Source organism: Ochotona princeps, chromosome 21 (genome assembly GCF_030435755.1).
Source record: "Ochotona princeps isolate mOchPri1 chromosome 21, mOchPri1.hap1, whole genome shotgun sequence".
Lineage (NCBI taxonomy): Eukaryota > Metazoa > Chordata > Mammalia > Lagomorpha > Ochotonidae > Ochotona > Ochotona princeps.
Genome location: NC_080852.1, coordinates 38,826,330 through 38,840,742, shown reverse-complemented (window position 1 = coordinate 38,840,742; position 14,413 = coordinate 38,826,330). Strand labels below are relative to the sequence as shown.

Sequence of the window (14,413 nt, the reverse complement as noted above, 5' to 3'; positions counted from 1 at the left end):
CAAAGTCTCAAAGCTTCAGACTTCAGGAGAGGACCCAGGGCCCAGGAACGCCACTTCCGGTTCAAAGTCACACGCCTGCATGAGCAGTGAGCATTGTTCCCTTTATTGGTAATGAATGAACCTTGAAATCTGATTTTCTCAGCTAAGTCATCTTCCCAGACTCGGACCATAAAACATGACAAAACACCACTCTGGAGTCTATCCGTCATTTTCCTCCCGAGAGGATTCTTGGCAACGCCCGGGGTCACGTAATTCACGGGTTTCCCTCACAATGCAAACTTCTGGCTATGTTTTATGGTGGAAAAAAAAAGAAAAGAAAAACCATTTCACAGATTCTGGTAACGTAGGTAGACCTCTGAGTCTATATTCCACACATATGGCACCTGTCGAGAGACAGAGAGAGAAGGAAGGAGGGAGGGAGGGGGGAGGTGGGCAGCCAGCCTGCAGCGACCACAGCAATAAAATCAGCAGTAATGACATCTGACGACAACCCGAAGAATCAAGTAAACAACCCTAGCCCACAGGGACACAAAGATGACTGCCTAAACCACCAGTGAAGGAGAAGGGCTAACTCTCCTACAAGCAGAGGAGTCAGGGAACAGGAACACCCCCCACCAGCGTGGGAACGTGACAGCAGCAGCCACGGCGAGAATCCCTGTGGAAGGCCAAGCGTGAGAGCCAATGGAGAAACAGGATGTTGGAGGAGCTTCCAGAATCTTCTCTCAAATATACATCCTTCACAAAACCTCCCAGAGAGGAAGGCAGGCAGATGAGACCTGACTAGGAGTTCAAGGCCAGTGTCCCCAGGGGGAGGGGGATGGCAGGCAGTGGCTTACAGATGCAGAGGGTCACCATCCCGCAGCGGTTTCCCTCCCTATACCCACAGCCTTGCTCGTTCACGCTCACACAGCACCTGGGCAACCCTAGGAGGCCATGAACGGTATCCGCAAGAACTTACAACCCCTGTGCTCCACACGTGGGAGCATCCCAACACTCAGGGGCCCACCTGCCGACCACAACGTGGATGGAGGCACCTCTGCTGCCCACCCCAGCCTACCCCTCGGCGACCACGTGTGTGAGAACGCTAGGACCTGTTTCACTCATAACAACATATACACAAAGGTGCTGTACACCGCTCACAGGGACTTGAGTTAAAGGATGAGTTCATTCTGGTACAGAGAGTTTGAAAGCCCTACAAATGGAGGATCTTCAAAAGGTACATGGAAAACACATACTGTGAACCAACCTGCATCAATGGCAACAGTCTGCACCATACTAGCTTACCTTTTAATTCTGCTTTTCCACGCATCTTCAGAAGCCTGTTGGTATGTCTGAAGTCTCTGCCATGCATGGCCACTGCTGGTGGGGAGCCGTCCCCAGAGCCGGCCTCAGGCCTCGTCACAGCCAAAATGGAAACCAGAGGCTCCCACAGCTACCAGGGCTTGGGTCAGTGGGCATCTCTCCTGGCCTCTGTGCAAGTCTTTGCATTCTGAAAGATGAGCCCACATGAACGACTTCTTCCCATGTTGTGTCTCAACAGCACATTCGTACAATGGTTAACCCCACTTCCCGCCAGCTCCCTGCTGTGGCCTGGGAAAGCAGCAAAGGATGTCCCAAGTCCTTGGGACCCTGCACCCACATGGAGACCCTGAAGAAGCTCCTGGCTCCTGGCTTCAGATCAGCTCAGCTCTGGCCATTGCTGACATTTATGGAGTGAGCCAGCAGATGGAAGCTCTGTCTCTCCTTCTCTCTCTGTAACTCCACCTTCCTAAAATTAAAAAAAAAAACTTTAAAATATAAATTATTATACAGCATTCCACTGTAAGTATATGTAAGTTCATTTATTTCTGGCTAGTTACTGCCAAAAATACGGTGGCTTTTTTTTTTTTAATTTAGAATTAGATGGCTTTAAAGATTTAATTGAAAGGCAGAAACACACACTCCACTATATGGCCACAACAGCCAGCTCTGGGCCAGAGTGAAGCCAGGACCCAGGAACCCCATCCTGCTCTCCGACATGGGCATGGGAGTCCAGTGTTCGGACCATGTCTACTGTCTTCCTAGGCTCCTTAGCAGGGATCAGAAGTAGGGCAGCCAGGACTCAAAACAACATCCCTGGTAGCAGCTTGACATGCTGTGCCACCACACCGGCACAGTGGGCATGTTTAATGAGCTTGAAGAGCTGCCACACTGCCGTGTTTCAATTCTCACCTCCACCTGTGACCACAGTGGTTTTGCTTCATACTGATTCCTCAGACTGTCTGTTCTCCCAGTGGTCCTCCACAGAGTCAAGGCATTTTCCCTGGGTGTGGACGTGGCAGGGGGTACCACCTGGGCCTGAAGTGACTCAGGAGATGGTTGGGTGGTCCTGGGGGGCTGCCCCCATCCCAGGGCAGCTGCCTCAGTCCATCTCATCCCCACCCCCACCACCAGCCAGCCACATGTCTCCCTGCAGTGATCAAATGCCACCTAATCTGGGAATGTTGCCTTTCAGAGCGTGACTCAGACAAAGCCAAGGCCACTGTCTCGCTCAGTGCATGCCCCAGAGCTCTATCCCACAGCCAGCACCCATGCTGGAGACAGAATGTACACAGGGCACTCAGCTGACCATACGGATCCCAGCACGTGCGATGATGTAATGGGTTTAGAGGCAGAAGTGTGGGAGGCAGCTGAGAGAAGTGGCAGTCCAGAGCGCGCAAAGAAACACAACAATGACTGTGAGCACCAGCGAGACTCAGACTGCCCAGGGCTAGGGGCCAGTGACAGGGCTAGCGGCTGGGGGCCCTCCCAAGGGGGGAGGAAGGGAGGGGGGCTTCATCTGACCAAGACCCAGGAGGGTCTCCCGGCCCAGAGAGCCAAGGGAGCAGCTGCCTGAGGGTGCACAGAGGTCTTCCAACCTGTAGCACTGGCCATAGCATGTTGGTTCTGATGGCTGACCTCCCCACCTCTGGCCCCAGACAGTGGAGCCCAGGGCTGGAGCCTGGGGCTCCTGTGGGGGCAGCCTGGGATCTGGGCTCTGCCCCTGGCCTGGTACCCTGGCACCCGCAGGATTAGCCACCAGGGAGGCCCAGTGACAGCATGGCAACGGAGAATTCAGCTGCATTGCACTCAACTGTGTTGCACACACACACACACACACACACACACACCCCACACACTGCCACTGGCTCTGTCTGCATGACACTTGCAAGCCTTTTTTTGCCCAGTAGATTTTGTGACAGTCTCATCACCTTTTTGGCTTTTCCCTCTGAGAGTTGCAGTCTTTACAATGCTGTGTGTGATGTGTGCAGAGCTGTGCCTGGCTGGGGGGAGGGGAATGGCGGTGACTTGGCGTCAACTCTACTGGGTGTTGCCCATGAAGGTCACCCCAAAACTGAAAACCAAATCCTGGAGGACACAGAAATCCTAATGTTCAGCTGAGTGGGCGAGAGGAGACTCAGACCACCTTACCTCAAAAAACAGGGTGGCAGTCCAGGGAGCCTGGGGCCAACGCCCGGGAGAGTCAGGTGACATCTCCCTCTGCCGGCAGGTGCCTGCAAATCCCAGTCCTCAGTGTGGGTGAAGACGCAGGATGTGAGTCGCTAGGGTAAAGGGGGAACCAGGCTATTGTTTGCTGGGACGCTCCAGGGCAAGGGAGCAGTGTGTAGAGATGGCCCGACTCGGGACTCTAGAAGCAACACAAGGGCCAGGTAAAGGCATGCAGGACACAGCCGTGGGCCTGCCTACGTCTGTCCCAGGGTGAGCTTGCATGTGGGAAAGCCATGGTGACAGGAGACAGGTCTCAGTGTCACCACCACCATGAGCGGAGCCTGGCAGATGATGGATGGGTGAGCTACAGCCGCCAGTGCTCATGCTGGGAAGGAGCCTCCCACGAGCCATGGCTTCTTTGAACCAGGCAGAGAATCAGGACACAACGATGAAGATCTCAGAAAGTGAAAGTTTAAATCAATGCTGCCCCTGCAAGAGAAACAGAGTTCAGTGTGGGAACTCTGCAGATTTAGGGGTCCCTGGGGAGGAGGGATGGGCAGCCCCCTGGGGGAGAGGACCAGGCATCAGCAACTGGGGTTTTCACTCCTCTTCTGCCTCATCCTTGCCAAGGAACGTGTCTCGAGGCTGGGATTCCAGTCATGAGGCACATGGATACCCGCAGGTGCAAGGATCCCAAGGAGTTCAAAGTAAGGACAACGTACCCTGTGGGCTCAGTCATGCTATGGAAACGGTGTAACACCTCAGCCAGCAGGGCAGCCATCTGAATCCTAGCTGCCCCCAAACAGCAGCTGGGAGTTCGGGGATGGGGGACACACACACACCTAGGCTGGCTGCCACCACCCTCAGGGCTTTGCTGACCAGCCATAGCTGCCCCGCTGCAAGGTGGGACTGGCCTCAGCACTGGGGACAAACTCCTTTGGAGGTGAGCCGAACATCTCCTAGAACCCCCTGCAGCACTGGCTCACCCACTCACTCCAAGGCCACTTCCAGAGTGGCTTGCAGGAGGAGGGCTGTGTTCAGGCTGCCTGAGCCACTGCCTCCACCGCCGAGGGTTTTACTCAGCAGTCAGCCCATCTTGTTGTAACTTAAAGTATCTGGTAAGTAAAGAAGTGGGTAGCTGATCCTGGGAGCTGGGAATTCAGGGCTGGCAGTCAGCAAGCGGCTGCTGGGGACACCGTGGTACACGGCTGTCCCAAAGCTCCACGCCTCAGCTGGCCAAGGTCAAGGATTGGAACAGAGGTGTGAGTTGGGGTGGCAGGCACGCAGGTGAGCTCGGGTGGCCTGGGTGCCCCACACTCAGAGGAGAAAACCTCACTCTCTGGCTGGTGTCCATCACCTGGAGAGTCAAGGACAGCTCCCTAGCACCTGGAAGTCCCTAGATGTCCATGGAGTCGGGGATAGAGGATGAAGGGCAGGGAAAAACAGGGACAGATGGCCCAAGCCCACCCCAAGACTTGGAGCCAGGAGCCCTGGGTCTGCACCTGGATGTGCACCTGGGAGCTGTGTAGGCTACGAACTGTTCCCTCCCCAGCTTCAGCCTCATTTCCCTCTGAGAGAAACCAGTGGGAGCCAAACCCCACAATCCCGAACACCTCCGGGGCTTTCCCAGGAGCCGCCAGAGTGATTCTGCTGCACACACACCTCAGAGGCCCCGGGTTGGGGATGTGGGAGCTGGGGTCCTGACACCCTACTCCCATCACTGCTGGCTGCACCCTCTACCCCAGTCCCAGCTCCCAGTCCTCCACCCTGCCAAAGCCCCTCACATCCACTCCTGCCCACCAGCCTCAGTCACAGCACCTGGATCCAGCTGACCACAGTCCTTGTCAATCAATAGGTGGAAAGCACCTGAGGCCTGCGGGAACCCAGCAAACCCCTCCACCTTCGACCATACCACGCCTTTACCTGGGAACTGCAAACTGTGGACACCGCCACCCCTCACGTTTCTCTGGCACTGCCTGAACGCAACATGCATTCAGGCAATTTTCCTCACCAATTTTTCATAAAACCATTCCTAACAGCCAACACCCGGGGACTGCCTGGTTTAGATGCTGTTAGAATTGTCTTCAAGTTTACCCTGGACACCTGCTGGCCCATGCCACAGCTCCCTGCTCTGAGGCCTCTTCCCGGCTCTGGCCTAGGAGCATGAATGCCCTGCGTCCCACGCACATATCTGTGAGAGTGGACACCATAGGCCCCACCCTAGGCCTGCTGCTCAGTCCCCAGGGCCCACTGACAGTACCAGCAGACAACAACCTGATCTCTCTCACTGCTTTAAAACCTCAAAGCTCAGGGCCAGCACTGTGGGGTAGCAGGTCAAACCTCCAGCTAGTTCAAGTCCTGGCTGCTCCTTGTCAACGTGCTGGGAAAGCAGTGGTGGATGGTTCAAGTGCTTTGGACCCGCACCCTCGTGGGAGGCCCAGAAGCACCTCCTGGCTCCCACCCAGGAAACTCCGGCCCTGTCAGACTGGCCACAGCCCAGCTTATCTCCTGTGATGAGCATAACAACTTGTTTAAAAATATGTTTGTGCATAGCCCATTCCCTTAAAATGTGGAATATTAACTGTCATAATGTTTAACCTGGGTGTGAAATGTGTGAAACATTCATCAATGAAATGTAGTTGTGTGTAACTTAAGAGTAAGGAGCACTTGTCTGCGAACCAGGACTGGCTTCTGGGCTGGGCAGACGCTTCTCGCTGTTTGCACCGTATTGGCCTGTGTCTTCCCGCAGCTCCAAGCACAGGGGTGTGTTCTTCCACTCCCCCAGCTCCCTGCTGCCAGCACTGACTCTGAAGGCATTTAGCTTTGCACCCCTGGGCAAGGTCCTGGCCTCCTTATAGGCTCGGGGTCCTGAGGCTTGGGACTTCAGAATGCAGGGCAGTTTGAGCCAGGAGCTGAGCATTCCAGACTCCCCCATCCCTACTTGCTCCAGAGAATCACCACCACAGACCTGCCTTTCCCAGGGGAGGGGAGGGGGTGAAGATGTGTATGGGGCCATGGGCACGGGGCATGGACGTGGCTACTGCAGCTGCAGTGGGACCCAGACGCTCAAGAGCCAGCAGGCAGGAAGCACAGGGAACCCCCAGGACCTGGGACCAGGGACCCGCACACATCCAGGGGTGGTAGGGACAGCCAAGAGCCTGGAACACAGCCACCTGTTTACAGCTGAAGCCAAGTTTGCTTTCACCATGGCAAAGTTCTCAGTCACTTTCCAATGCAGGCTCTGTAGGTGGGGAGTCCCCCTAAAACAGGCCCCATCCCACCCAACAACTGCCAATGCTCCACCCCCTCCCAGACACCTCCACCTTTCGGCCCCAGGGAGCAGCCAATTACCTCCCAGGAAAACTTGGCTCCCTTTGGAGCAACTTTCTGCACTGGGCCCTGGGGGAGGCCAAGCCACATGCGACTCACTCACCAGCAGGTTCTGTGGCTTCTCTCCTCCACCCCATACCACATTACCCCGCCCCTTTAAGTGCAGAGTCCCAGCAAGGCTCCAGGTATAGCCTGAGCAGGGCAGAGTTGGGGGACTCAGGAGCAGTTCCCTCTGTGCTCATCACCCTGGCCTGGTGGGAGTGCCCAGCATGCTGGCAGCCCGGGCGTGCCACTCCCCCAGCCCCAGGCCCCAGGGCCTCGAGTCTTGTCTCAGGACGCCCTCCCCCCCTCCAAGTCCAAATCACCCTGCACGCCATCTACAAAGCTTCCCCCTCTCCTACCCCAAAGTGTCTGTGAAGTCAGAACGTGGCATCCTTCCTAAATCTCCAGGCACACAGGGCACCCTCCCTCCCTGCCCATAGCCTCTTGGCGTGGTCTTCCAGCGTATTCTGCACACCTTGTGTGTCAGGGCCACCTGTGCCTGCTCGTGCCCCGCTAGGCTCTCCCACATATGTGTGAGCGCAGCGTTGTGAGCGAACCAACACAGCAAAATGTATCACCTATGGAGGACCCAAGAGGGAACATGGCTGGCCCCAGGTCCCAAAGCTGATGGACCGGGCTCTTCTCACAAGGTAGCGTAGAGATCCGTCCCTTCTCCCAGTCCCTTCCTTCGGACCAACTTCCAACCCTGCACCCGGAGATGGGTGCCGCTCACGCCTGAGTTCAGCGCTGAACTCCTCCAAATCACAGACACCCAGAGGCCAAGGGCGTCTAGGGTCACCAGGCAGGTGGGTGGAAGGGAGAGCTAGCAGGGCAATGCTCCCTCCTACCCCTGGAAGAGCCCCCCGACAGCGCGCAGTGGGGCACGCTCCAAGCCCCTCGTCCGGCCCCCTGTGCAGGCAACACAGGGGGAATGCTGCCTCCCAGGTGCCAGCCGCCGCCCCCTTTAAGGCAAGCCCGGCCCTCCAGGACGCTCCAGTCTTAATTTTAGCTTGGAGGCCTGCCACGGGCGGCTCCCGCGAGCGAGGGCTAAGTTATGTGGGGCAGCTGTCAGCCGGCGCCCAGGGTGGGGCCTATTTAGCTGGTAGGGGCTCCAGGCGGGGACCCTGAGCTGGTCTCTGCCCCCAGGGCTGCCGCCCCGCCGGCCCCACGGCTCCGAGTGGCCCTCGTGGGCCCCTCAGTACCACTATGATGACCGAGGAGCACACAGACCTGGAGGCCCAGATGGTCAAGGACATCCACTTCAAGGAGATCGACCTGGTGAATCGGGACCCCAAGAACATCAATGAGGACATTGTCAAGGTAGGCCCCACGGCCTCCCCAGATCTGGCCTCAGATGCTAAATGACGGCTCCAGTCCCCAAACTGCAGGCAAGAGTGGAACCTGCTGCCTAGATGTGGCCAAGTGTGGCCGGCAGGCGACCTCATGACCAGAGCCTCTGTTGCTTGCTGCTGGCCGACGGCCCAGGAGGAACAGTGACCAACGGCCACACGGGGTCCTCTCCCAGGCCAGGGGCCACTTCTATGGTCTCTGTAGTGGGACATTCACAGTCCCCCAAAGAGCCATGCCCAGCCTCTCCTCCAGCACCTGCTCACCCCAGGGCCTGGGCCAGGCCCAGAGAGCACTGGGTCACTGAAAGGGAGTATTAAGGTTGCTGTGCAGCCACCAGGGAGTCCCTGCCCTCACCCCATAGCTTGAAGTAGGGCCTCTTTCCTGGCTGATGACCCCAAATCCACACCCTCCATCCAGCCTCCCGCCCTGCAGCCAGAGGGCTCACTGAGGGGGCTGCAGAGCCCCCAGCTTCAGACACGGCCAGGGGCCCTGGGTTCTACAGGGTCCGCCAGAACCTCAGCCCATAGAGGCCCAGTGTGACCTGCGACATGGGACCACACATTGAGTACGGGAGAAACATCTTAATCAAAGACTAGAACATCGAATTCAAAGGTAGTGGAATTTAAATGCTTTGCACGGGTCCACATTTCCTGGGACCCCATGGCTGAGGGTTTGTGTAGAGCCCAGGGCTGGGCTGACACCCCTTGGTGATACTGCTCCAGGGGAGGCCTCACACTCTGCCAGGCTTGCTCTGGCACATGAAGGCCACCCCCCAGCAGGATACAGCCCATGCCCTCCTGGGAAGGGGTCACCTGGAAGGAGTTCCAGCACATGGTGGATGCCCCACTCAACTTTCATGGCCCAACCCTCACCAGCTCCTTCAGGGAACCTGGCCACCTCCTCCAGGTGGTCAGTTGCTGCTGCTTCTTGCTGCCCCTTCACATAGTACACTCATGTGACAGCTCACACTGTACCATAGGTTGTTTCCATAGAAACCATCAGTCATGGGGTGGGGGAAATCTATTCAAAGAGTTCATGGAAAATGCAATTAGAAGATAAACATATCTTGGTGTAAGTAAAAATAACAGATTGGAATACATGCCTACATCTTTTTTTCCATAAGAAGCATTTGCCAGGAACATTTGAATATTCATGGCCTTCCATTTTTTTCACTGCCAAAGCCCTCATATTTTCATTCCCTTTCCTACTGATGAAAGTCTCCGGGGTATTAGAGTGCTGTAGGAAACACTGCCTTGGGGAGCAACACTTGCAGGTGACACACACCAGACATAAAGTGTCACTGAGCACGTTTTCTGCTAGGGGCACCACCCTGGGTTTCATGCAACACACATGAGCTCGAGCCAGGCTTTTCTGCCTGGACAGTGGAGCAGGGGCAGTACCTCACTGCTCCATCAGCAGGTGCGACAGAGCTCAGCTGGAGGCAGGGTCTGTGGACAGATGAAGGAAGGAAGCCTGGACCATCCCCCCCAACACACACACACACACATCCCTGCTCTGTGTCACCCCCAGGAGATGCTGTGAGCCACAGGGAGGGGCCTGACTCACCGCTGTCATCATACCCAAGCCACAAAGGCCCACTCCCCTCTCCCACGCATGCCTCAGGACTCCAACGTCACCCCAGGTCCTCTGACGGGCTCAGGGCAGGCTTGGCCAAGCCCCAAAGCAGCCCTGGTGGACACCAGAGTGTCACACAGTGTGGGTCTGGATCCTCTCGGATCCAGGGAGACGGGCCTGAGGCCTTCTACACAGCACTTCCTTCCCACCCTCAACCACACGCGCACAGAACTCCTCCAGGAAGCCTACAGCAAGCCTAGATTCCACGTGGGATGCGGCTCCAGAGTTCATGAGCCCCGAGAGGCTGGGCCTGCGGGGCCTTCCTTCTACGCACCCTCCTGTACCATTCCTTTGCTTTCCAACCTGTGAGTCTGCTGAGAGGCAGAGCAGGGACTGCAGGGAAGAGGCCAGGTGAGGGGTGGGAGGCAACACACTGTGGGACGCTCTGGAGTTCTTCCAGCAGGTTCTGTCCTCCTGCCCTGTAGCCCCCTCTTTCCTCCCACTGTTCCCAGCTCTTTGCATTAACCTAGGTCCCTGTGTGCCCATCCCAGATCCCAGGCCCAGCCTCCTTCCCTGTGCACTGGGTCATGGCCCAGAGCAGGGAGGGTCCGGGGGCCTAATGTGGGCTGTGCCATCAGGCTAACTGGGCATCACCCTACCTGTTCCTGCCATCATGCAGAGAAGCAGGTGCAGGCACATGGCCAGAGGGGCACCGTGAGGGCCGCGTGCATCATGCAAGTTGCTGGGTCCTCTCAGACTGATCGAGTTCTGTTGTGTGCAGTTAATCCTGGAAGCAGTACCCCGACAAGTGGATGTGCAGATAGAAACAATTTTATATGATGATCGGGGGTTTAATAAAATAAAATCACTGCAGGCATTGAACTACCATTTCTGAATACCTCCCCTCAGTTCCTGAACCCACCTGTTGGGGGTGCTGGGGAGCAGTGAGCATAGTCTTCTGTGTGAGAAGTCAGGTAACAGGTGCAGGAACTGGGTCTCTGCCAGGCAGGCCTGTGTGTCCCTAGGAGACCTAGACCCAACTCTGTATTGGGGTTGGCAGGAGGAAGATCTCAACAATTCAGAAGGAAAGTTCCACGCCTCAAACACACAGCAGTTCAATGGCCAGCTGGAAGCTGGGCCCAAATGCTCACTCTTGCTGGAACTATTTCCACCCCACCTCCCGCTTCGAGATGCCCCATGTCTGCGTTGTCCAGGGCCAGTCTGCTGCAGGACAGACTCTCACAGGGCACTGGGGAGAGGTCTGTGCCAGGGGTAACTGCTGGCCTCCCCCGCACCCTCAGGCCACACCCGGCCCTGCCTTCCTGGGACTGTGGGGGCACACTGGCTGATTCATATGAATCAACTCTCTCCTGCTGTTCCAAAAATAAACAAGCCAGAGCGGGAGTCTGGGTTCCAGCGACATGAGCAACCCCAGCCCTTGCTGCCCACGTCCACCCCAATCCCCAGCTGCACACCAAGCCCCACGGGTCAGGCAATGGCCCCACAACTCAGGAAAAAGATACCGAGGAATAATGTCACCACATGCTTCCGGCATCCTGGCTTGGTGGCTTGGGCCCCTAAATACCTCTCCAAGTAGAACACCTCAGCTAGAGTACACTCCACCCTCAGATCCTGCCAGTGGAACAGCTGCCCACCCCACCCCCGCCCCCGGCCCAGCACGCACTCCCCCACCTCCCGCAACATGTTCCAATTCACAGAAAACACAGCGTTGCCCGGCACAGCACTCAACAGTGATCCCTGGAAATCATTCAGATGCCCGCACCAAGGGATTCCGAGAAAAATCAGCAATTAAAAGACACAGCAGAAAGGTCCTTGCTGCGGGAACGTCCCCACAGGCAGAAAATGAGGGACAGGAGGATGTGGCAGCTCCCCTGGGGAGCTACACCCACACACGTCTGTTCTGGGGCACCTGGAGACTGACTGGATTTCAGCTACTTCTTACTATTGAGCACCTGCCAGGTGCCAAGGAATGTGCTACAGGCTCCCAGGAGAGGCTGTGCCTGGCACACCATGGGTCCTCTGTGAGTAACCAGACTGGATGAACGCATGTGTAGGTGAGTAGGTGGAGAGAAAGACAGACAGATGATAGACAGATAGATGGATAGATAGATAGATAGACAGATGATAGATAGATAGATGATAGATAGATAATAATAGGGCTGGGTGGATGGGTAGACAGACCCAAGCTGGGTGGATGGGTGACAGATGAGTAGATGAACAGGCACGCGGACAGGTGGATAAATAGAAGGGTAGGTGGACAGACCAATGGGCATGGCTACGTGGAGGCGTGGATGGGAGAAGCATCCTCTCCATTCTTTCCAACAAGGTTATAAGTAATCTCACCCCGTTTTACAGGTCAGGAGATGAAGCTCAGAGGAGCTGAAGGCTCTGCAGACTCTGTCACCAGGTCCCCAACTGCGCTGGTGCACAAACCCACCCCTGGGCGTCCAGCTCTGTCCGTCTCCACCAGCAGTGGCAATAAGCAGCCACTGACCAGGCCCTCAAGCCACACGCTGTTCCCAGCAATTCTCCTTCACTCATTTCATCTCTGGACAGCTTCTCTGGAAATTGATGCTTAGGAGAGCTAAGTACCTTGCTCCAGGGAGCTCAGATAATAGGTAGCCATAGGGGTGGCAGTACTGGTGTCAGCGACTGGGCACAGCCCACCAAATGGGGGGAATGGAGGAAGACAAGGGAAGAGGAGCAAACTGCTGAACCGTGGAGGGGGAGGGGCTAGCAGAGGAGGGGGCTACCCCCATCCTGGACAGTCCGAGCCAGCCAGCATGACCCATGAGCCCACAGAGTCGGGATGCTGGAGCTGTGTGCCCAGCTGCAAGGTGAGGAGGTAGGGCTGGGTCACCTGTGCAGGTCCTTCAGGCCAGCCCAGGAGGGCTCAGGCAGGGGTCCTGTCTGGGGCCTCATGGTAAGGCAGTGTGCAGAGCCCAGGAGTTGGCAGCCAGCAGCCAGCAGCCAGCAGCCAGCAGCCAGCAGGAGTCAGGCCTTGGGGTGTGCACAGAACTCAGTAAGTGTGATGGCTGCACAGAGGTCAGGGTTGGGAGGCCCCGGACCCACAGTGGCCGGCTTCTTGGGCCTGGAAGCTCTGAGGACAGGGCAGCTCCAGGCTTGTGCCCCTCCTCTACCACAGGAAACTGGATGTGGCAGATGCCAGGGGCTCCTCTTTTGTAAACCTAAAGAGTCCTTCCCGACCTGGGCCTTTTCCAAATATCACAATCAGGACGTGGCCAAGCAGTACAGGCTCCCGAACCCCACAGAAGCCCCGGGTCAGAATCCCTGGTGTGTGGGTGTGAGGGAGTGTTACAGCTCTTGGGGTGTGGCCAGGCCTGCATGGGCCTTGCTGCCCAGGCCTAAGGTCCTGCTTCCTCCCTCTGCAGGTGGATTTCGAAGATGTGATTGCAGAGCCCGTGGGCACCTACAGCTTTGACGGGGTGTGGAAGGTGAGCTACACCACCTTCACCGTCTCCAAGTACTGGTGCTACCGGCTGCTGTCCACGCTGCTGGGGGTCCCACTGGCCCTGCTCTGGGGCTTCCTGTTCGCCTGCATCTCCTTCTGCCACATCTGGGCGGTGGTGCCATGCATCAAGAGTTACCTGATCGAGATCCAGTGCATCAGCCACATCTACTCGCTCTGCATCCGCACTTTCTGTAACCCGCTCTTCGCCGCGCTGGGCCAGATGTGCAGCAGCGTGAAGGTCCTGTTGCGGAAGGAGGGTTGAGGCAGGTGGAGACCCAGCCCCGCACCATGTCCCCTTCCTGCCCCCCTTCTCTGCAGGGACTGCTCCCTTCCACCTAAGATGGGGACACCTTGTACAGGGAAGCCAGGGAGAACAGATAGCCCTCCCTCCCTCCTCACTCCACCCTCACACCCCAGGCAGCCGGGCGGGCTTGGTTAAGAGGCAGCTACTGCAAGTCTTTGTGTCCACTTGCACTGTGATGATCCCAAGCAGCCCAGGATTCCTCAGGGGCAGCCTGCCCACGTGTGCCAGGAAAGCCCCTGGTGACTGCCAATGAGAGAGGGCAGCAGCAATAAAGGTCCGCAATAAGGGAATACCATGTGTGCTTGCTGGCAATGTTGGTGGGGATGTATGTGTTCACATGTGTGTGCACACAAGTGATGCATGTGTGTCAGGATGCCTCTGTGTGTCACACATGTCTGCATGTGCACGAACGTACTTGTGCGCATATGTGCATGTTGGTGTGCGTGAGAATGACAGAATGCAGGTGTGTCCTGACTCCACACGGGCGTGTCTGCTGGGAGAGCTGACTGGGCACGGGCTGGGTGAAATCCGAGAGCCAGACCGGGTCTGCACGGCCCAGGATTCCACTGGTTGGCTGCGCCTGTGGCCTGCGGTTCCTCAGGATGGCTGCCGGATGAGCAGGCCTTGGGCTGGCAGGGCTGGCTGAGCCTTACTCCTTACCCTGAGGACAGGGCCAGGGGTTACACCGCTCTGCATCTGCCCTGCGGCTCCTGAGACCCCGTGCACCCTGGCTGTGCTGAAGGCATGAGGTTCCAAACATGCACGGTGGGCCGGGAGGGAGGTGCTGTGGGCATGAACAGAAGGGAAGGGGGGCCCACCTCTTGCCCCCACAGAAACCCAACGCCCAAAGC

General features: G+C 57.0%; 1 protein-coding gene across 1 annotated transcript; it reads left to right on the top strand.

The window, feature by feature from the left end:
- Positions 1-7,857: 7,857 nt before the first annotated feature.
- Positions 7,858-13,838, top strand: CAV3 (caveolin 3). The gene is made up of 2 exons (XM_004581280.2): positions 7,858-8,160; positions 13,179-13,838. Exons 1-2 carry the CDS (start codon positions 8,047-8,049, stop codon positions 13,518-13,520), a joined length of 456 nt encoding a protein of 151 aa, XP_004581337.1. The 5' UTR covers positions 7,858-8,046; the 3' UTR covers positions 13,521-13,838.
- Positions 13,839-14,413: the final 575 nt, after the last annotated feature.

Excerpts from the sequence above, each read along its gene's own strand:
- CAV3 (XM_004581280.2), top strand. The coding sequence starts at position 8,047 with ATGATGACCGAGGAGCACACAGACCTGGAGGCCCAGATGGTCAAGGAC. Across the intron at positions 8,161-13,178 it reads TCAATGAGGACATTGTCAAG|GTGGATTTCGAAGATGTGAT; the intron begins GTAGGCCCCACG and ends CTCCCTCTGCAG.